General features: G+C 39.1%; 1 protein-coding gene across 3 annotated transcripts in view; it reads right to left on the reverse strand.

Moving 5' to 3' along the window:
* Nucleotides 1-3,521: 3,521 nt before the first annotated feature.
* CFAP97 (cilia and flagella associated protein 97) overlaps nucleotides 3,522-19,959 on the reverse strand; it is a 35,564-nt gene continuing 19,126 nt past the window's right edge. For all 3 annotated transcript variants that reach the window (XM_075421845.1, XM_075421846.1, XM_075421847.1), the window contains exons 4-6: nucleotides 13,344-13,603; nucleotides 4,484-4,634; nucleotides 3,522-3,774 (exon numbers count right to left, since the gene is read on the reverse strand). In XM_075421845.1, the coding sequence (XP_075277960.1) occupies nucleotides 3,647-3,774; nucleotides 4,484-4,634; nucleotides 13,344-13,603 (539 nt within the window). In that variant the 3' untranslated portion in view covers nucleotides 3,522-3,646. The remainder of the gene's footprint in view (nucleotides 3,775-4,483; nucleotides 4,635-13,343; nucleotides 13,604-19,959) is intronic.

A 19,959-nucleotide genomic window follows, 5' to 3' on the forward strand; every position in this document is an offset into this window, starting at 1 on the left:
TGAAGCCCCTCTCACTTTAAACCAGAAAAATCTCTCGATAGCTTGTTCTAGTCCCAAGAGCCACTGTGTGGAGAGAACTGAGACCTGTCGTTTTTGTTCTGAGCTCTGACTACATATAACATGGTGGAGAGAACTGTGATTTTTGTACACAATCAGAGCCCAGAACAAGAGTCATGGAGCTCTGTAGTGAATAACGCAGGTGGTCCTGGAACCAGAAGTGACAGCTACAAGGATCGTTGTTGCCAAATGCTGTCTCATCTTGGCTAGGAGAATTACCAGGAGACATATGGCAGCTTTCTTGACCAAGGCATTAGAACCATGCATCCTGAAGACAAACCAGGTCTGTATCTCAAGCATTAGCAATCCCTGCCAATATCTGAAACAAGATGACCTCAACATAATTTCAGTCCTGGAAGATGGCTCCACGTGCAGCTCTATTTCTGTATTTCCTCATTCATCAGGTGACAATGACATGGTTCATCCACTATTTTGCTCAAGACTTTGAGCAGGTAAACACCACAAAGAGGTACTCAGTGTACTGGGTTCATAAGACAGACCACTTTGGTGCCAAAGGAGCCTTTTCTTCTCCCTCACCATTTGGCTTGTTGACACATCACTGTGTCATCACCTGCATATGATGGCCATGACTGCACAGCCAGAAGGCTTGATGTAAGTCACTGCCCTCATCTCCATCACACTGATGTGCAGGCTGTGCTCCAGGGAAAACCACAAGCTCTCATCTGCCAGATGACTACACAAAGCTGCCCAGGTTGGGAAGGCAGGAAATTATTTTTTGTCTATTGACCATGGAAAACAAGGAAAAGCACTGGGATAAAAATGTTACTGGTGATCTGTTAGAACAAAGCCTCTTGGGCTTTTTACAGGGGTTTATCCTAAACTCATTAGATGACAATCGGGAAAATATAGTCCAATGTATATATGTCATGGAAGACATATAAATCCAGCCAGCCATTTGATTTAGTCAGATAAAGCTTTATCTGAGTGGCAGGACGACAGCAGAGATGCCTCACAATCTTCAGTAAAGACTGTAAGCAATCTGATAGAAGACAGGCTCTGGCACAGGGAAAAGCTTATACATTCCATGTAAGGAACGGCCTTGTGTGATTCTTCCAAATTAGCTTGGGTCTCTTAGGTTTGCTGAGCTCTAAAGAATTCAGCAGTCTGCTTGGGACAATGCTCTTCACATGTCGGGGGGATCATCACTGTCTCTTCTTCTCACATAGTCCATGATCTAACTAGGGCCTTCTGCAAGACCTTTGGTATGGTAGAAAGACGACACAGCAGAACCCTGTCCTGCAAGAAACACGGCCCACGATGAGGCAGGGACACTTCCAGAGCAAACACATGACAGGCACCGCAGCCCATTTCTCCTAGCAGTGAGATCAACACGCCAGTGCCAGCACCCAAACCGGCAATCCTGTCACTTCAGCAGGGAGACCGGCTCCTACCTGAAACCGTGTGGCAAACCAGTGTGGCAGTTCGCTTTGAAGAGGAAGCAAAGCAGCTTGCACTTTTCTTTCAAAGAGGTTTTCAGGGTGGTGGGGGGAGGGAGTAGATAAGAACAAAGTGGCAGCTTACAAAAAAGACAGGAAAAAAGCCTAACAGAAACAGGATTTTTTGCTATAAAAATCCTGATGAGATTATCTGACTTAATGAAGGCTTGTCAGTACGGCTTATTTTGAAAAGCCCACAAAGTCACTAACGGATAAAGAGTATGAATGAACAAACTGATTCTTTGCATTTTCCTCCACTACAGGTAGCACAAAACACTTCTCTCATGACTTCCTTTACATGTTATTACCAATTCTGAAAATCAGAAAGAAGCCACTTCAATGACAACTAATGTTAAATATTTAATTTCTTATGATTTACAAAAATGACATACAAAATTGACAGTCTTCCATACCAAAGTTAAATAAAGTAAGATGAAGAGATTAAAAGTAATTGATTTTGTGAATTCCTTCACAGAAAAAAAATTATCATATGAACATTCAAAAGTAAACCATGACCCTGATATTCACATTCAAGGACAAAAATCTTTAAATAGTGAATAATTTTAATTAGCACAATAGTACAAATAAATACAGCAGCACTATGCAAAAAATTCCTTATTGTCCCTATCAATGAATAACTGCAATAAAAATCTGTTTGCGACAATGCTGCTTTAAGTTCAAATATTGTCAAACAGCTAAATTTCATCCGCAGGTCACCAGGTGCAGAAGCTCTGCCAAACTATCACACAGGACCAAGTAAAAAGTTTGTTACAATGCAGAATACCTGAAAGCCTAAGGCCTCATGCAAGCACAAGCAAAAAATAAGACACTTTTCCTTTTCATAGGGGTAAGACCCAGCATTACTGAATACAGCTTTTTTTCTTTGTGCATAATACAAAGAGATCTCCTGTATCTCTCCTGGGAAGAAGCTGGGGAAGCAAGCAGGGTTCCTGCAATATCCATGGACAGTGGCATAACAATTTATGCTCTTTATAAGACTACAATCCTACAAAATAAGCTCACTGAAAGTTTGCCTTTATGTATAGAAATAAAGCATACCACCTACTATTTGCAATTACTAATTCCATTAAATTTTGTTCCCCTTGTAAATGGATGTTGCTACTGAAGCTTATCTGACACTACTACAAATATTTGGTATGAACGTGACATTAAAAAACAGGTTTAGAAACATAACAAGATCTTCTGTTTTCTACTGTCTTTTTTTTTTTTTTCAAAATCATGGTTAGTAGTCACTCTCAAAATCAAGTTTCCTGCAGCTCGTGTTTGTATCTCCCCACTGAGAAGGGCAAGGATCTGCAAAAGCAGGGCCATGAAATATTTCCCTTGCTTAGTATTCTCTAGCTTGAGAGGTAACTACAACTCACTCTTGTTTAGAGTGAATCTGAAACCGTTGTGCGCTTCAGTCTCTGCTCTTGTTCAAGTAGCATCAGATGCTTCTTTCCTACACAAAGGTCCCAATACAACTTCCAAAATTCTTTTACATCTGGAAGAGACACAGCCGTGAGTACAAAACAATCGTTCAACACCTGCACTGCAAGAGTGGTAGAATAACCTCTCCGCAGCCTCAATATTCTAGCTAACCATGCAGGAACACACAATCTGCTTTTCACTCCCTCATGCTGCTGCAAAAAGAAGATTCTTTCAGTCATAAGAACATGACCCACAAAGTTCAGAAGGCTTACCTAAAGCCAGGATGAAAAGCAAAGATGATCTAGGAATTAAGCATATGTTTATGATTTTAATGCAATATTTTAAAATACTATTTTAAAGATTTTCTTTACATCATCTGCCTGTAGTGCAGTAATTCTCTCCTTCCATGTTATGGATACAAATTCCACTTATGATTTGAGAATAAAATAATAATTAGCAATTTCTATTTAACTTGTCCATTTAGATATCTCCTTCTCTTTCATAAGTTCTTCCTATCATGGAAAACACTGACTGAAGTGAAAGCAAACCATTCACCCCAAAACATTTTATAAGCAATTATATCATATGCTATGCATTTTAATTACTGAACAATGCAGAAAATATTTTTGCACACAGAATTTGCAAAAGCACTAAAAACAGAAGTCTGAGGATCACCTCAGAATGTGAGGCAAAGAATGCACTTATAACCACGCAGCACGAACGTTAGTGGGTTTAGGTCTCTGCAATGCCCCACTGGCTGAAGCGGACACGGGTTTTTCATTCCTCTGGCTCATTGTACTTGATACGGCGGATGCTGTTGAAGTGCTTCCTGTTAACACACAACACACACACAAAAAAAAGAGTGAGAATGCTTATGCTCAGTACAACAGAAAACTTCATGCTATATTAAGTACTGCAACACTCATTAGCATAGTTTCCAGAAAAAAAACCAAATCACCGTAAGTTGAATACAAACCCAAAATGTTATGAGTTGTTTGTAAATGGTCAGGACAAAGAATTCAAGCCTATGCCGCAGTGCTGTGGTTATTTAAGCCAACATGTATGGATCTATGGGGACACCCGATCTACTTCCAAGTGCTACACGCACAATTTCCAAAAGGAATAAAGCTACTATCAGCAGATTTACATTTTCTGAACGAGAGTTTGAAATTTCTCTGGGGGTTTTGTGTTAGTTTTTTTTTTCTTTTGTTTTTTTTTTCTCCTTCTCTTCTCCTTTCAATAAAGGGTACTGGCAAAATGAGAAATACTTTACAACAGTAATTTTTTGACCTTATTGGAAAAGATGATTAACAAGATAATTTATTAGAAATTTAGGGTGGTAAGTAAACAATTCATATGGGCATCATCCTTTTGGTATGATTAAAAAAAACACTTTAATGATTTCTGTGTGATAAATGATCAATCTAAGGAAGACAGAGAAAGGAACTTATCTGTTATTCTTAGCAGTAAGTACTTCACAATTTTGAATTACAGAAAGATAAACACATGCAAAGAATCTGCAACTTCAAAGTGCTTACTGGAAGGACTAAGCTGGCTGAAAGCAGATTTTCCTCTTCTTACAGATGGCAAAGAACTTAGATAACTCATCTGGCGCTGATAGTCCATCAATTGCTCAGAACGCCTCATACCAGGTGTTGGTTTCACTGCTTCCAGTCTTTTCAGGAAAGCCTTAATATCAAAGAAAAATATCATCAAAAGAGAGAAAAGATGAATAAGAAGCTACAAAACAAACACTCATAAATTAATTTTTATTTGAACTCCAAAAAACCCCCAAATGTTTAGCATTGTACAACACCTCCACTGGTGACCTGCACAGGTTATTCTGCTCACATTCAATTCTTTTTCCAGTGTTAGAAGATGACACAAATAGTAAGTATCCCTTACATACCATCAATTCTATGTTGAGTACATCTTTTGTATGTACTTCATGATAACTTAAAACAACAAATCTGTTTGGCAATAGTAAAGGCGGTGGGAAGACAGGCTGCACTCTTCTAATCCTACCTCTGGTTACTCCTCTCTCCTAAATTTCTAGAAGGATAAGAAGTTGCTTTTTTTAATTTCTGCTTTGAAAACAGACCACTTTATATGGCCCTACAGGATCCCTAGAAAGAATTACTGACCTCAATTCTGTGAAAGTAATATCCAAAGGAAAGCACAAACATCCACTGGACACCATTTGTTTTATCCATAATATATTTTTAAGAGATTCTACTTGAAATTGTTATAGACATCACTTCCTCTTGTTGACATTAACTTTGCCAATCATGCAGCAAGCATTAAATTAGAACAGCTATTTACATAGTATTTGTCAGATACAAACAGGTTCCCATTCTGCATAACTACTTCTACTTGAAACAGGATTAAGAAATTTCCATAATCTAAAAAAAGAACCTGACAGCAGGACAAATTTGGAAGTACGCAGCTACAGACAACTTCCAGTTAACAACCTCACATTTTTAATATATTTCACCTCCAGTGCTTGCCTTGCATAGATCTATACGTTCTCTCTGCTAACTAATTTCAGTTCATTTGATAGCCTACAAACATTGGGCAATGACAAAACCATTGCTGGTCATGGTTATGACATGCGTCTTATCAATGAGAGACAACGCAAACTGTGATTACACGAGTCTCCAAAGTACTAAAAATACCTCTGTTAATAACGATGTATAGATATATATTTATACGGTAGAAGTCAATCATCTGTCAGTATAACCATTAAACTGCATTTTGTATGAAACAATCATTCTTCCCCACTCCCAATCAGGTACTGATTTTTTAAGAATATCAAAATTTATAGACTTAGGAAATAGTATAGTATTCACAGGATGTCAGCTGCCATTATCTAGCTGTAATAGGAATCTAAAAAGTCTTGGTAGTTCATGCATGCGCACTGGAAACCTGCACAGAGTGAACAAGGGAGAAAGGACAAGTGATTTCGGCTCAGACATAATATGTCACAAGTGCTTGCATCAAGTGCCAGTCAGTTCATCGTCAAGTGGAAATACCTAAGCAAGCAAAAGTCAAAGGAAAGACTTCAGCTAGAAATAGCTCTTCTCTAAAGCCAGCTGCAGGACATGAAATGGTAGACTTGTCTCGAAATGTTACATCCAAGATTTTACTCACAACTTCATCCGCATCTCCTAACACAACGACATACATTTAGATTTGCAGAGATCACTTATTTACCTTCACTATTAAAAATGGAAGCTCTCAATACATTCAGATCAATCATAAATGGGGGTAAACTGTAGAAGTGACTTCTATGAGAGTCGAGCATGTTTCAAGTCTGCACCCATAGAATTTGCGTATCTTATCACTGCAGCAATTTCAAGCTTGATTCTGAACATACATTATTTACATATGCCTGCTTTCTTCTAGTTTAAGTAAAATTCTCTGCTTTTGCTCTTATGCCTGTATTTTGACAAGTATCAAGTCCCCATTACTAAAGCAAAAAAAGACCTCTCTCAGGACTAAAACATTACTTTTTGAACAGGTTAGCACTGGACTCGATACAGCCCTGAGCTACGGAAAGAGCAGATACAGATTCTGTGGTGCAGAAGTGTTCTCAGAAAAGCTCTTCTAGAGAATGAGGGAACAGCTCCCGTGGTTCCCTTGCTGTCTGCTGCAAATTGTAACAAGGGCATGTTAACTTACGTGCTATCTGCGGTCGTGAATTTTGCGGTTTGGAGAACAGCCTGCTGCATACAGAAGTGAACTCATCACCACCCTGAAATGGCAGCCCTGACCTCCTCATCTGTAACCCGGAACTAATCCGATTCTTGTGGTTTGATTACCAACCCTACAATCTTGAGGTCCTCAACCAAGGAGGCTGTACAATGGCACAAGTACCTTGAACAAAGATTCTTTTGCAATTTTTTATATATATATATAAAAATCTATTAATTCTTTCATTATGTTCTCCTTTTGAGAAATGGACTAAAGAACACTGCCACTTTCCTTGTTTTTTTCAAGTGCTAAATCTCTGGAGCCTTAATCCTGCATCAATAAAGTAAACAGAAATTTCATCACTGATCTTAATGACCACATTATGATCACATAACATAATCCGGGTGTTCAGAACCAAGTATATGTTCCCAACCAGATTTAAGGAATTAAAAAAAAAAAGAGTAACAGACACTAATTACAGGAATGTCATTAGTTGCTCTAAATTGCACTGTAGCTCCTCAGAGCTCGATTCAATATCGTATCATTGATGACCTCTCAATGCTTCTATTCCCCCATCTTCTTTTACTTTATTATAATACCAAGTTCACAATATAAGTAGAATAACAGTATTTAAAAAAAAGAAAAAAAAAAAATCACAGAAGGTGTTCCTGCATGATTACCTTCTAGGAATAGCATAATCCTTTGCAAATCCAGGCATCTGGACATAGATCAGTATCTATAAAGACACTAAAATACATATTGTCAATGACAGAAGGAAAGGTCAGATTGCCAACAACTGGAGAACAAAGGAGCCCTGTATCTAAAGATTGCTGCTAAACAGTAAGCCAAGATAAATGCTGCTAATTCAACTTTGGGCATATCAGGAGAGCATTGAAGTTAATTCTAATGCTCTCCATCAGCAAAAGAAAAAAAAAAAATCAGTACCCACTTTTCTGCAGCTGGGTTGAAAAAAGAAAGAAAAAACACTGAAAATGCAGCACTGCTACATTGAGTTCAGAAAGAAGGTAAAAAAACCTGTTACTTTTTATTGTTTTACTTTGCTTTTTAAATGCATGAAGGCTTCAGTTTCACCTCCTCTGAATTCCCGTCAGCTGACTAGTGTGCCTTGACAGCTGTTCAAATTTATTTATATTATGCCTCCTCTAATGTCACTGATGTTAGTGACCACACTGTCCCCTTGCAGAGTCTGGGGGGAGGGTGTAGAGAAGAGTGCATTCAAGGACATGTTTCTGTTCTTACTGATACAAGTATTTGTAATTTTCTTCAATTACCAGTTGCATTAATTAGCTTTAACCTGCCAAACTCTACATGTCAAAAACCTCTATCAAGTTTACACGTGGCTGGCATCACCACAAAAAAACTAGGCTAAGAGTACCAAAAAAAAAAAAAAACCACCGAATCCCACAAAATTGAGCAGTGTGCAAAACAACCAAATCAGTCAGTCTTCATTACAATTAGCACAGCAGTGTCCAGGAATCTCAAGTCTGGGTCAGGAATCAGCAGACCACAAAAAAATCTGACCACGAAGCACCTATAGCCGAAATACTGTAAACACAGAACTGCACTGTATTTGCACCGTGCTGCAGTATATTTTAGCCAGGCACATCTGCATGCCAATCCCACATCCTGATAGCTTCCCTTGACGACAGGGCCATGGAAACATTGGTTTTGGGTTTGTTTTCTTTTGGTTTTTTTTGTTTGGTTTTTTTTTTTTTTTTGCATTGCACTTTGTAATCTCGGGAACTACCAACATTTTGACTTTAGTCTTGGCATAAAATGGCTTTGAAACTATTAAGTGAAAATCCTGTGTGCTTGAGTTTAAGGAGCCACCAACCCAGCACAAATATTTCTGAGCTCCTAAGAAGACCCAGAAGGCGACATTCTCTTCCACAACTGCATTCTCTACAGCTTTCTCCTCCAGACTGAGACGCCTAAGGCTGAACAACCTTGGTATTCTTTCTACAACCACGTAAGTACGCAGCATCCGAGGCCTGATGCTCTCAGACTCAGGGGTGGTCCTTGGGGACCGGACAAAGGGAAGGCAGAGAAAAAGCAGTGCGTAATATATCCAGGGAGGAAAGCACAAGGCACCCAGGCACAAATCTGATGGACCAGTGCCCTCACCTTCCTGCTTCTTTCCATGCCTAGAAGTTTTCTCCCTGGTTGTGGCTCAACAAGGATGGCAAGGCAGGTGCAGTGCAGCACAGAGCCGAAGGCTGTGGCTCAAGATGAGCTATATTGTTCGTACGTGGTGGCAGCCAGTTAGGGGCATGGCCAGAGGCACTATCACTCCCTTGTCCTCGTCTCCCCACCCAACCACCACAGCCCACCAGCACCATAAAATCAAGCGGAGACAAATAACATACATTCACTTCTAGCAGTACAGCGCTTGCATTTCTAAAGAAGGCTCAGGTTTTCCAGCAAGACAAAGGCATCCCAGACTGCAAGAGAAGGGAAACAGCTTGGCTGAAGGATCTCTGTGCTGGTAGAGGCTGCAATGACTAGAGCAAGTGGTGGGCAGAAGCATTAATGACGTCTGCAGCACAGATGACTTGGGGAACCAAGTAGGTATAAAGAGAAAGACAACCCTTGCAGAGAATGACAGCAAGTGATTTTTTTTTTTTTTTTTTTTTTAATTTATGTAGGAGGGTGACTGTACTGGAACTGGGATCAGAGCTGGATCTGTTGGAGCTTAGCATACATTTTGGGGGAGTATGAGGTAGGGGAATGAACAACATGGAGTGTTATGTGCAGTGAGTCATAACAGCACAGGTTAAGAAAAACACACAGGGACACGTGGAAAGACCAAATATCCACGGAAAAGGAGAATACCCTCATTCCCCTTGATCTAAGGTTTGAGAAGTGCTGTCCCAGACCAGCCAAGATCTTCCTGTGAACTTCCAGTGTGTCACTTGTTCCCTAGGAACTTGGCTGAACACAGCAGCTTAGCTCACTAACATCATGTAACACCTAAATTCTAGTCAGAATTAATGATGAAAAAAAACCAGCAAAAAACAACATACGGATATAAATTACTTCTAAGTTTAGATGAAGTGACTGAAGAAGTGTGTGGTGGCTGCAAATCTGTATTTTAAGGTCCCCAAATACTTACCTGTATATACCAGTATAGATTTTTGCATCACATAATAAACCATTCAATGTTTAAATGGTGTGTAGTGTCCAGTCTATGAAGTTGAGTATCTTATTTATACTGGCAGAAATAATGATTAATATGTTAATACAGATAGAGACACATATATGCAGACATGGTAAAAAAGGAACACATCAGTCACACTTCTGTCCCTTCACACTGGAGAGGAGAGGAGGTTGGGAGTATCTTCAGACACAAGAGTAGAATGTTTTCTGAATCAGCAGCAGCCTCTATCGGCAAGAGACACACTCTGGTCCTGCTAGCTCAGAAAAGCAATTAAAAGCAGGTTCCACTTACAAAAGCACACAGTCAAAAGCAGCAAAACTCTAACGCTGATTTCAACAGCAATCTATTTTGCTAATTGTGCCTTTTCCATACAGTGCTAATCACTACCTTACAACTACTGTTCTTCAGAGCAATTCACTTTTGTGTTCCATCATAGCTCTTTCTAGCAGAGTCTACGGGAGCAACATATATTCCCCGTACCCCCTCGCACCCTTTCACCAGCTAGAGAGCACCAAACCATTTAGATGCCTCTCTAATTTCCGAATATTTGAATTACTTTCCCTCCATCACCTCTGATGCCAAATGCCTGCACCAGAAATCAAGCTTTCTTTCAGATAACAGTAAATATAGGCATTAGTCCAAGAAGGTTCTAGTGGAACCAGTGAAACTTTTCCCTAGACAAGGCATTAAACTCAGGACTAGAAATTATAAAAGCTGTAATCCAGCGGGGGGGGGGGGGGGGGGAAATCTCTGCATCAAAACTCTTTGACCCCCTACACAGACTACTGTTGTAGATTTCTATTCTTGAATTATTTACAAAACCCTGCATTCTTCTCCAACAAACATTTCACAAAGGTGTATCAAGCAGCAAATCCCATATGCACTACCTCAGGCCTTGTATAAGAAAAAAAAATCCTGGCAAGTAATAGAAGAAAGATTGGTAAGGATGTTCCATGGAATTCCAGCTCTTCAATCTACAAACGTGAAGAAAGCTGCTCACCAGAAGAACACAAGTTCATAAAGCACATACTTTTAGTTCTACAAAGCAAAAAAAACCATATCAGTGGGCAGAGTAGGGCAGCTCTTTCATTTACAGTCTCTTGAGAAAAGCATGTCATACTTGTAATCCCAAAAAGTAGTGCTAGAAAAATCAGTGTTACAATTGTGATGCTCTAGGTGCACATACACTTCAAACAGAATAAAAAAAGTAAACAGAATTGCTCAAAAATGGTAGCAATGTTAAACAAAACTTAAGAGCTGTACTGATGAATCACTCTTCTGACAAGAGGAGCAGAATATATCATCCTGAGTTTGCGGAAAACAATAAACCAAGTGTTGTCATAGTCTGAAATAGCATGATGTCCTAACATAAATTCTAAGGAATGATTCTGATGTCGGACATGTCCACTCATGTTGCTGATGACAACTAAAGCATAAATGAGTAAGTAAATAAAGGATATTATATCTTGGGCTACAAGCAACCACCATTAATCTCTAACGTATACTAAACCAGCAACAGGTGAAATGACTATGTGTGTTCAGGTTCGCTGAATTTTTGATCCAAAAGTTGCAAAGGCAAGACATTCTTGGCCAAAATATTGCAATATAACAAAAGAGAAAAGGTTTGTGGCTTTGAGTAAACAGAAGTGTTTTGTAAAACATGATACACATTAGTATTACGGTAATCATCTGTTGTTACGTAGCACAGCGTTATTACTATTAGAACGTGACTGTGACACAGCACTTCCTCCCCACGGCCTAAGAATACACTCTTATCAAGGTTCATGCAGAAGAGCAAGTCCTGCTTTCAATGTTTTCAATGAACAAAAACCACAAAAAAACCCCAACCCCACAACACGTGAAGAAAGCCCTCCTACTAAGCTAAAAACACCAAAGTCTGAAAACATTTCTTCCCCAGACAATGGGAAGTATCACACATCTACAACAAGTATTTATGCCAAATTCTTTCAGAGTGTGAAGTATAACTTTCTTTTGGTCAACCGTAGTCTAGTGAAGCTGGGGAGAAAGTTTCCTACTTTGAAAAGTTTTAACAATCTCGATGCCTGAAGGCGAGAAGAACCAAAACCTAACAGATTTTCCTGAATAGGTGTGCTGGTTTTGGCTTTTCTTCATAGCAGCTAGTGTGGGGCTATGGTTTGGATTTGTGGTGAACACAGCGTTGGTAACACAGGGATGTTTAGTCACTGCTGAGCAGTGCTTACACAGAGTAAAGGTCTGTTCTGCTCCTCACATGGCCCCACCAGCGAGTGGGCTGGGGGTGCACAAGCAGTTGGGAGGGGACACAGCCGGGACAGCTGAGCCCAACTGACCAAAGGGATCTTCCATACCGTATGATGTCACGCTCAGCAATAAAACTGGGGGGAAGGTTGGCAAGGGGGCCACTGCTTGGGGACTGGCTGGGCATCAGTCGGTTGGCGGTGAGCAACTGTTTTGATTTGCATCACTTGTCTTTCTTTGGGTTTTATTTCTGTTATTTTCCTTTTCATTACAATTTATTATCATTATGACTACTATTTTATGTTACTTCAATTATTAAACTGTTCTTATCTCACCCCATGCGTTTTCTCACTTTTACCCTTCTAATTCTCTTCCCCTGATTCCACTGGGGGGGAGGAGGGAGAGTGAGAGCGTGGCTGTGTGGTGCGTAGTTGCCAGCTGAGGTTAAACCATGAGAACAGGTCAATCAGACTTTCTCCATGTTGAATCTCTATCTCTATAAAAGGAAATTGCAACCTACACTTACACAGATGAAAAAAAGTGAATAAATTACTTCCACTATAAGTTTTCCAAATATTTTAACTATGTTTTATCTCCTTTTCAAACACACTAATGAACAACTAGGAGACACAAAAATATCATTATATGTATTACAATTCAGCCACTAAACCAGTATTATTCAAATCAGCATTTTCTTTATTTAACAACTCTGCCACTATCCCTATAAATGAGCCTGAATTTCTGTTTTCCAGTAAAGTAAGATATTGTGATTGCCGTTACATTCAAACACTGTGACAAGCAGAGCACTACAAATATTGAAAGAGACAGCCATAGAATGAGTCAAAAAACTAAACTGACATTCACATTGTATTCTCCATATTTCAAATATAATGGGGTTGATGCTATCATATTGATTGCTTTATTTTTTGCAACCCTGTTCTTGAGAGACTAGTAATCATGATGCATGAAGCAGGATGAACAGTTAGATTGCTCTCTAAAAGTTATGAGCGTGTCAACAACAATGGTTGCTCCTCTTAAACTGAATGATATCAAAGGAGAGGTTTTACTTTATGTGAGTTGGCTATTTTCATCTGAAAAAAGCAGCATTTTTGCCCCCCCCAAAACCATATGAACAATTATGCAAACAGCATAGAGGAAATTCATTGCAGACTTACTGCAGTACAGCTCCAAGTGCTGCCTCATCAGTTTTTCAAGTATTTAGCAGTAGGTCATCTGACAACAAACAGTCCTTCTCAATTTATTGATCCACATCAGTTCTCAAAACTTACCAGGTTTTCCCTTTCAATTCTTTGCTGCTCCTTTTGCCTGTTGAGGGCACTGTGGTACAATCTAGGAGGTACAGCTGACTTCTTCAATGTGGTGGTACTTCTTGGCTTTGCAGACTGTCTGGACAGTTCTTTTAGCAACCTCTGGTTCTCCTGATCAATCTGTCTTACTTCTTCATTTGTGAAAGAATAATTTTTCCTTGTTCCTTTAGATGGCTGATCTATGGTTAGGTTTTGTTCTTTTTTCTCCAACTGCAGGAAAGCTTTAAAATGACAAAAATACTCAAGATTAAAAACCAAAACCAAATACAAATATAAATACAAAACTAAACTCCCATCTGAATTTCAGATTTATGCATTTCTGAATTTTTCAGGGATGCTCAGTTGTCCTTGGTACATTGATTTTACATAAGTTTCACCACAAAAAAAATAAAGTCTCATTTTGGCTTTAGTTAAAACCCATCTGCTTCCTTCTCACTAGGAATCCCCTTCCTCCCCATTTATGACTGGTAATTCAGAGGAATTGAACAGATGCAGTGAACAACTGAGCAATACAAGGGAATCAGCAATATGCATGCAGACACTTTGTAAGCATTTATGTAGAACATATCTGTTATTTAGAAAGCAGAATATAAACCAGCCTCATGTGCACAGCCATTTCTTCTGCATGGGTGGTATTCCCAAATCTCCCCTTTGATCACCCCGATCTCTACCTTTACCAGAATGCTTGCCCAACTTCTACATTCACACAGTATGCTCAGACTTCCATCTCACGTATTTTTACTGTAGTTACTATGGTACCAGCAATCAGCATAGGCAATTATACACATATGCTAATAGGGCTACCGTTACACAGCACTAAAGCAACATTGAACATCATCATCATCGCAGTGGTACCATTTGCGGCACCAATGTAAGCATCTTAGAAGTTTTCCAAGCACAGCTTCAGGAAGCCAGGGCTAGAAATTAGAGAACAAAGAAACAAACCATAAATTAGTATTTAGATGTTTGCACATGGAAAGAGATGTAAACTTTGCTCCAAAGATATCTAAAATATCTGCCTCAGCTGAGAGGCAGAACAGAAATCATGTTTCAGACAGAAAACTGACACTGGGGAAGCATGACTCCGAGGCACAAAATGCACTTCCTGATGTGATTGTGTTGATCCTTTGCTCCTGAAGCGATCCTGCATCATGCTGGTGCAGGAATTGCAAAGGTAAAGATTAAAATTAAAATTAAATTTAATGGATGGAGAGAAATGGGTGAGCATACGGAACAGAAGAAAAATTACTTGGGCCTGGCAATTATAAACAGTAAAAAAAAGACAAATTAAAACAGGATGTGAGGTTTCAAGACAAAAGACCAAAGAACACACACTTAAAAATACAAAGCAAGACAGACTTGCACAATTGCAAGATAAGGTAACAACTGGAAAACTTCACTCTCAGTGAGAGCCAGCTATGTTTATTACAGTTCCACTGGAGCTTTGCTATTGACCTAATTCTAAGCCCTTGCTTTCTAAGGCTTTGCGGCAGATCTTCTGGCAACTGTTTTAAGAGCTTTGCTGTCGCGGTATTACCTCATCAATACATTGCATTATCTATGGTACAGGAATGGTGGTACCACATTAGATCAAACAGATCTTTGGAGCTGAGACACAGACGAGGAAGCCTTACACAAGCCATTCCCCACGCTCCTCCAATGTCACAATGCCTCCAGAAGATATCCCCTCACTCTTACCCCTAAAAGCCCCACATAAGAAAAACAAGCATCCAACACAGAAGCTTTGAGAAAACACGACAAAGAAACACAAAAAACCCACAAAAAAACATGCATGCAGTACTATTTCCTCAGCAAATACTTCAGCAATTTTTTTGGCAAGGGATGTCCGAGGCAGCCCTTAATAGCTTAAAAACCTCAAAGAATGATAAGGGAATTCTTACTTCAAAACAAAACAAAATCTTTCTTGCTGTATCTCAACTGAGTTTATTCCAGAACTGATGCAAGAAAGTGCTGCTACTGTCTTCCAGACATTTAGACATAGCATCCAGAATTCAAATTCCAAACAGTTCATGAATTTCAAAATCCCTCCGGAAATTAGTACCATCCGTATGCTAGCCAGTACAGCCAAGAACTGCCCCAGGCAGCTCTAACTGTCAGGTTGTCCACATTAGCAAATACTAGTTTAATTCATCAAGAGAAGATGCAAATCACGTCAAAAACAAGACAACACAAACCAGTGCAGATCAAGTGTGTCAATCGACAGCTTAATAAAGTATAAATGTCTTGAAAAGCATCTTTACAATTTAGTAAATTATTCTGAAGGGAAAACTAGTACAGCCATCACCACCATCTGAGGAGACAAACCTGAGATAAGACTCATCTGGATACACCTACAAGGGACAAAAAGAAATGCACAGAAAATAACTAGAGCCACACAATTCACACGGTAACATCAAGCTGCAGCATACTTCTCAGTAAAAAGAAATATGAAATATATCCTTATTGGAACATGCAAAACCAGCACTGCAGAATACAGTTGGAAGAAAGTAATTTGAAAAACCATCTGAAGAAAATATTTATTCTACATTACATAATTGATAATTGTATTACTACGAAGCTATGCAAGATAATTCATCTTTTGCCTTACACCCACAGCATCTCACAGGTTAAATAAGACTGCACATCATACGCAAGAGTGGAAATCAGGTTGTGGCAGAGAACAGTTCAACTGAAGTCCTGACCTAGCTTTGTGGCACCAATGCTACTGGTGATGCATTCTCTTACAAGAGACATTCAAGCTTCTGAATAACTGTCAGTGCAAATTCTGAACACCTCTTTCATTTCTGTGAAAGGTGTGAACTAGTCAAATTCTATTCAAAACAATGGCATTCTGAATGAGGATGTTTTTAATCAGAAATACAGGTTTCATGTCTTCAATGGTACACTATTGTTTTAATTCTTCATAAGGTAGCTGGCTATACTTTGATGGAGAGTGCATACTCTTACGACGCAGCTATGAACCATAACAATAAACAGATTAAAAATGCTTTGAGATAAATAAGCATCAAGGTAATTACTTATCTTTTGACTTGCTCATTTTTCTGAAAAACCCCTGTCACAGCTGTGATAAAACAAACAAAACCAGAGCAACTGCATGGAACAAACGCCTTTCCTTTTCCCCTCAATGCTGGCCAGTAAATGCTTTCAGACATACTGAGTCAAGCAGCCCTGCAGCGACTGCTATGCGCAGGGCTCAGCAAGCACAGCATTACTTGGTCACTCAGATCTCCTAGAGGGCACCGGTTTGCAACTTCTGCAGCGTTAACCACCTCCCGTATTTTATCAGCAGCTCTCAGGCACTTAGTGTGAATATATATCCATGCATATCTCCATGCATTGCTCTACTGGATACTACTTACACATGTGAGTAAAGCCTGATAAAATTTTACTGGCTAACTTTACTCTCACCTTCCAGCTTCTTCAGCCACATCCCCCCAACACACAGACTTGTTTATTCATCTTTTCTTTCTTCCTCCATTCCTTAGCCTCTCATAAGCCTTTTTCCTGTCAATGTACTTTCCTTCTACAGTGCCTCATCCACACCTTTTATCACCTCCCCACAAAGATAGCCCTTCCCATTTGCAGCAGGCAGAAAAGAAAAGACACTCCAGCCCACCTTCTTCAGTATGCTGCCCATTCTTAGCTTGATTATTTTTTACAATTACTTGGTGTAGAAGATGACCTTACTACTGCCAACAGCTTTCTGACAACTCTTCAGGTCAAGGGCTTGCTAACGGTGGTAATATCAAATTTATCACAACTCAAGAAACAAATAAATAAAGTGATCAATTCTTAAGACCACCATGAAGGTTCTGCTGTGAAGTTATTTAGTGAAGCCTGAGCAGAACACTGCCAAAATCCAGTAACTAATCTCTTGATACCTTGCTGAACGACAGAAGACTCCTTAATTTTGCACCAAAAGTTCAGACCCAATACAACACATGCAGCAGCAAGTTTTCTTCAACAGGATGGGTGAAAAGATCAACCTAAAACTCCAGTTCCTCATTCGTTTCTTCAGTTCCTCAACTTTTTTTATAGTTAGCCTTCTGTATGACCTAAGGAAGAACCACATTTGAAATTTCACATGTAGCTCTTTGCAGCAACGGTGCTGCAATATACCAAGGCACTGGATCAGACAACGCATTAAAAATAGTTGTTTTGTTGTTTTTCAAGCTGATAAGTTCATAAATTAGAGTTGTGTTTTGCTTAGTTAAGATCTCTGTTAAGGAAGAATTTATGCTGCAAACGCCACTTTGAACCATAACTGACTGAAGCCTATCCATAGATTACCTTTTCTAAATCACAGCATATGAAACACTGATCTCCTTAAGAACTGTGCAACAGGAGAGTTTAAAAGTTTAGTAGAAAAAAGACAAGCAACAGAATGCATACTGTGTCACTTACTGAAAGAAGATCACTAACACTACAGGCTAAGTACTTGTTCTTAACAAAAGCAGCAGAAGGCAGGGAACATCCATGGAATCACCACTCCAATAAACCGCAGTAGCAATCCAATGAAGCAGGGAGCAAAAGGTTCTGCAGGTCTTCCTGCAGCAGGAGTGACATTATTTCCACAGTCCAGAATTAGGCTTCTGACTCTAGAACTTCAAATCAGCAGTAATAGTTTCCTCTACTTCTAAAGCTATGTAGCTGAAACAACTGTCCAACCTCCACTCTGCAAAACACCACTTACACAGCATCATATCCCTATCCGCTGCACACTTACTATGACAGAAAATTATGTCATCCAATGCATGTCCAATATGCATTGAAGATGCTTCAACATTCACTGGCACCAACATTGCTTTCACGGCAAAGGCACTAGGTGCCTAAGCGAGGTCAGCACAAGCCTACAAAACCAGAGACAATTCACCATCAATAAACAAAATAGAATCAAGATCCCACGTAAGAGGAAAATGCATTTATTCTAAAAGCTAGTAAATATTTCAGGTACAGTTAGTGTTCCATAACACAAATATCTGAGTTTCAAAGTTATTTCAATGATCTATTCAACAAGGCACTCACGCTACTCTTCAATCGCAAAGCGCAAGTGTTTGAATGGTTTATCTGACTCTTTTTGCAGTGGCAAATGACAGCACGAGGCAACACTACAGTTCATGATTTCAGGTTCTAAAGAGTCCGTAAGTCTTGGAACAATTTGTAAGTCTTGGAACAACTGAATATGATTTACCCGTAGCTTCATACTCTATCAGTGGGTAATAAGTAATTTAACTGAATCCCTACTTATCACTTCATTGTCAGCCAGACCCCAAATCAATAATTTGGGGTAGGGGGATAAACAAGCAGCAGCATTAGCATAAAGACTTGCACAGTGTGCAGTTCTACTCCTCATTTACTGGTAAGCAGTAAAAGAAAATTCTCTGGTATTCACAGGATTTCTATGAAAGCTGGTTTCCATGGAGAGACACCTGACTTTCTTTTAAGCAATAAACAAGCTGTTTATTGCTTTCAGTTGGTAAGCACTGCAATGACCTTGCAGAGTGAGAAAGCTCAAACCTTATATAAAATACAAATTATAATTAGCAAGTTGACTACATTAGGACAGGATGATACAACTGTCCTAATGGCATTAAGGCTAAAATTAAAATCATGCATGATTCACTGTATACGCTGCAATTCCGGTAGATGGAAATGCATTAAATTGTTTCAGTGCTTACACTTTTGAGTTTGCCTAGTGCTTTGTTTTATATTGGCCCACTACCACATCTGTAACACAACTGAAAAATACAGAAGGATTAAATCACCTTTCTTCGTGTCTAATAGTTTCAATCTAAGACCCGCCTGGACAAGGTCCTGTGCAGCCTGCTGTAGGTGACCCTGCTTCGGAATGGGGGTTGGACTAGATGACCCACAGAGGTGGTCCCTTCCAACCCCAACCGTTCTGTGATTCTGTAACCAAATATTTCCTAGAATATCCATTACTTCATGTCACAGAAGTCTTTAAAAAAGATTTTGGAGAATTTATTCTTAGTTATTTCTTGATGTCATGAGAAACACAACAGATACTTTACAGATGCAGAATCTTTTTCCCACAAATTATGCTTTTCCTGTGGATATTGGGCAAGTCTGGATCTTTTCATATTCTTAAAAATTTTTTCAAACTCTTAAGTATAAGAATAAACTGATAATTGCTCTTCTACCTCAACACAAGTTACTATCTGCAAAAACAATTCATATGTATACACATTTCACATACAATTAGCTCAAACTATGAACATACAAACTAGACAAAATTTAGTGAAAAAGCTATACATGTTCAGTTCAACTGTATTTGGGTGTTTATCATCTATTTAAGAGTCTACTTTAAATTTAGATATTAACAGTTATTCTACAAATACACCAGTTCAGCATGAATGAGCATACAGATAACACATTCCTAAGAAGAGAAAATGTCAGTTATAAAAAGCTTATTCTATTTCCTGAGTGACAAATTATAGCCAAAAAAAAAAAAAGTTAAAGCAATTGCTATATGTTCAGTTGAAGCCGCTATTTTGTTTTCCACAATACCTTTTATTCAGAAAAACAGAGCTTTTAC

The sequence above is a fragment of the Opisthocomus hoazin genome, chromosome 5, assembly GCF_030867145.1.
Source record: "Opisthocomus hoazin isolate bOpiHoa1 chromosome 5, bOpiHoa1.hap1, whole genome shotgun sequence".
Lineage (NCBI taxonomy): Eukaryota > Metazoa > Chordata > Aves > Opisthocomiformes > Opisthocomidae > Opisthocomus > Opisthocomus hoazin.